This window comes from Cervus elaphus, chromosome 11 (genome assembly GCF_910594005.1).
Source record: "Cervus elaphus chromosome 11, mCerEla1.1, whole genome shotgun sequence".
Lineage (NCBI taxonomy): Eukaryota > Metazoa > Chordata > Mammalia > Artiodactyla > Cervidae > Cervus > Cervus elaphus.
This window is the reverse complement of record NC_057825.1, coordinates 83,139,138-83,140,532: the sequence shown is the minus strand read 5'-3', so window position 1 is coordinate 83,140,532 and position 1,395 is coordinate 83,139,138. Positions and strand designations below refer to the sequence as shown.

The 1,395-nt window shown below is 41.9% G+C and overlaps 1 protein-coding gene and 1 non-coding gene across 2 annotated transcripts; both read left to right on the top strand.

The window, feature by feature from the left end:
- The first annotated feature begins 272 nt into the window (after positions 1-272).
- On the top strand, positions 273-407 carry LOC122704151. The gene has a single exon (XR_006343771.1). It is a non-coding gene; the product is annotated as a small nucleolar RNA SNORA70 (small nucleolar RNA).
- Positions 408-440: 33 nt separating this feature from the next.
- Positions 441-876, top strand: LOC122703759 (60S ribosomal protein L10-like). The gene has a single exon (XM_043918217.1). The coding sequence runs from the start codon at positions 529-531 to the stop codon at positions 859-861; it is 333 nt and encodes a 110-aa protein (XP_043774152.1). The 5' UTR covers positions 441-528; the 3' UTR covers positions 862-876.
- Positions 877-1,395: the final 519 nt, after the last annotated feature.

The following is a 1,395-nucleotide window of genomic DNA, read 5'->3' as shown; positions in this document are numbered from 1 at the left end:
TTTCCAAGTTTTCACTTTAATAAAAAATATTGTGAGAAACATCTTTGTTTACAATATTTGTCCACATTTCCTATTACTTTCTTAGAAGGAACTCTCAGAAATGAAATCACTGCATCCAAAGGTTTAAATACTTTTAAAGGATCTGATACATGTTGCAAATTGCCCTTCAGAAAGGTTTAACCAGCATGTGCTTCCACTAGTAGAAGGAGAAATTTCATCTTGATGCAACTTTGCCAACATAACCGTTATTCTAAAATATTGTTGATTTGATTTTGCAGCCAGTTAAGCCGACTGTGCTCTTTTCCCCATGGGGGCCCAGTGTGCAATGGCTGCAAACAGCAGCCTCCTTGGTAGTGTATGCAGCCTGTCGCCTGTACAGGTAGCCCTAAGGGACCTTGGAGACAACTCTTCCTAGTGGGCACTCATGACTGGCCTGCTGTTTCCCAATCTAGACTCCAGACAGGTGTGCGTGGTGCCTTTGGAAAGCCCCAGGGCACAGTGGCCAGGGTCCACATTGGCCAGGTCATAATGTCCATCCGCACCAAGCTGCAGAACAAGGAGCATGTGATTGAAGCCCTCCGCCGGGCCAAGTTCAGTTTCCCTGGCCGTCAGAAGATCCACATCTCCAAGAAGTGGAGATTTACCAAGTTCAATACAGATGAATTTGAGAACATGGTGGCAGAAAAGCGACTCATCCCGGATGGCTGTGCGGTCAAATACGTCCCTAATTGTGGTCCCCTGGACAAATTGTCGGGCCCTGCACTCATGAGCATCAGCGCTGTTCCCTCCTTAATCACGCTCACCAATAAATGCTATTTCCTGTCAAAAATAAAAAATAAAAATAAAATAAAATATTGCTGATTTGATGATCTACATGACTTTGTTAGTTTGATAGTCAAAGTACGCTTTCCTGTTATAACGTGTACTTCTTATATTGTTAGTAAGATCAAGCACTTTTCCTATATTTAGTACTTCTTTGGTAAAATGAAAATGATGTTCCCTACCTATATCATAGGATTGTGGGGAAATTTTATGAAATGGTGATTGTGAATATTTTTAATAAATGCAATGATATGATATGTTCATATAAATCCTGTGGTCTCAATGTAGTTGATAGATGCTTTATATGGAGATAAGACTGTGGGATCGAGGTTAAATCCCGCAGTCCTCCTGCATCCCATACATTTTGTGTCGTATAATCAGAGTTCAGTAACACTGAACTGTAATAAAGGAATACTCATAGATAGCAAACATATGCACTGCCCATTGCACAGCCATCTCCACATGATCACTCTTGGTAATAGTAGGTGTTGGGGGAGGGATGACTTGGTTGATTATACATGTGTGGTGCTCAGTTGTGTCCCACTCTAAGTGACCCCATGGACTGTAGCCCAC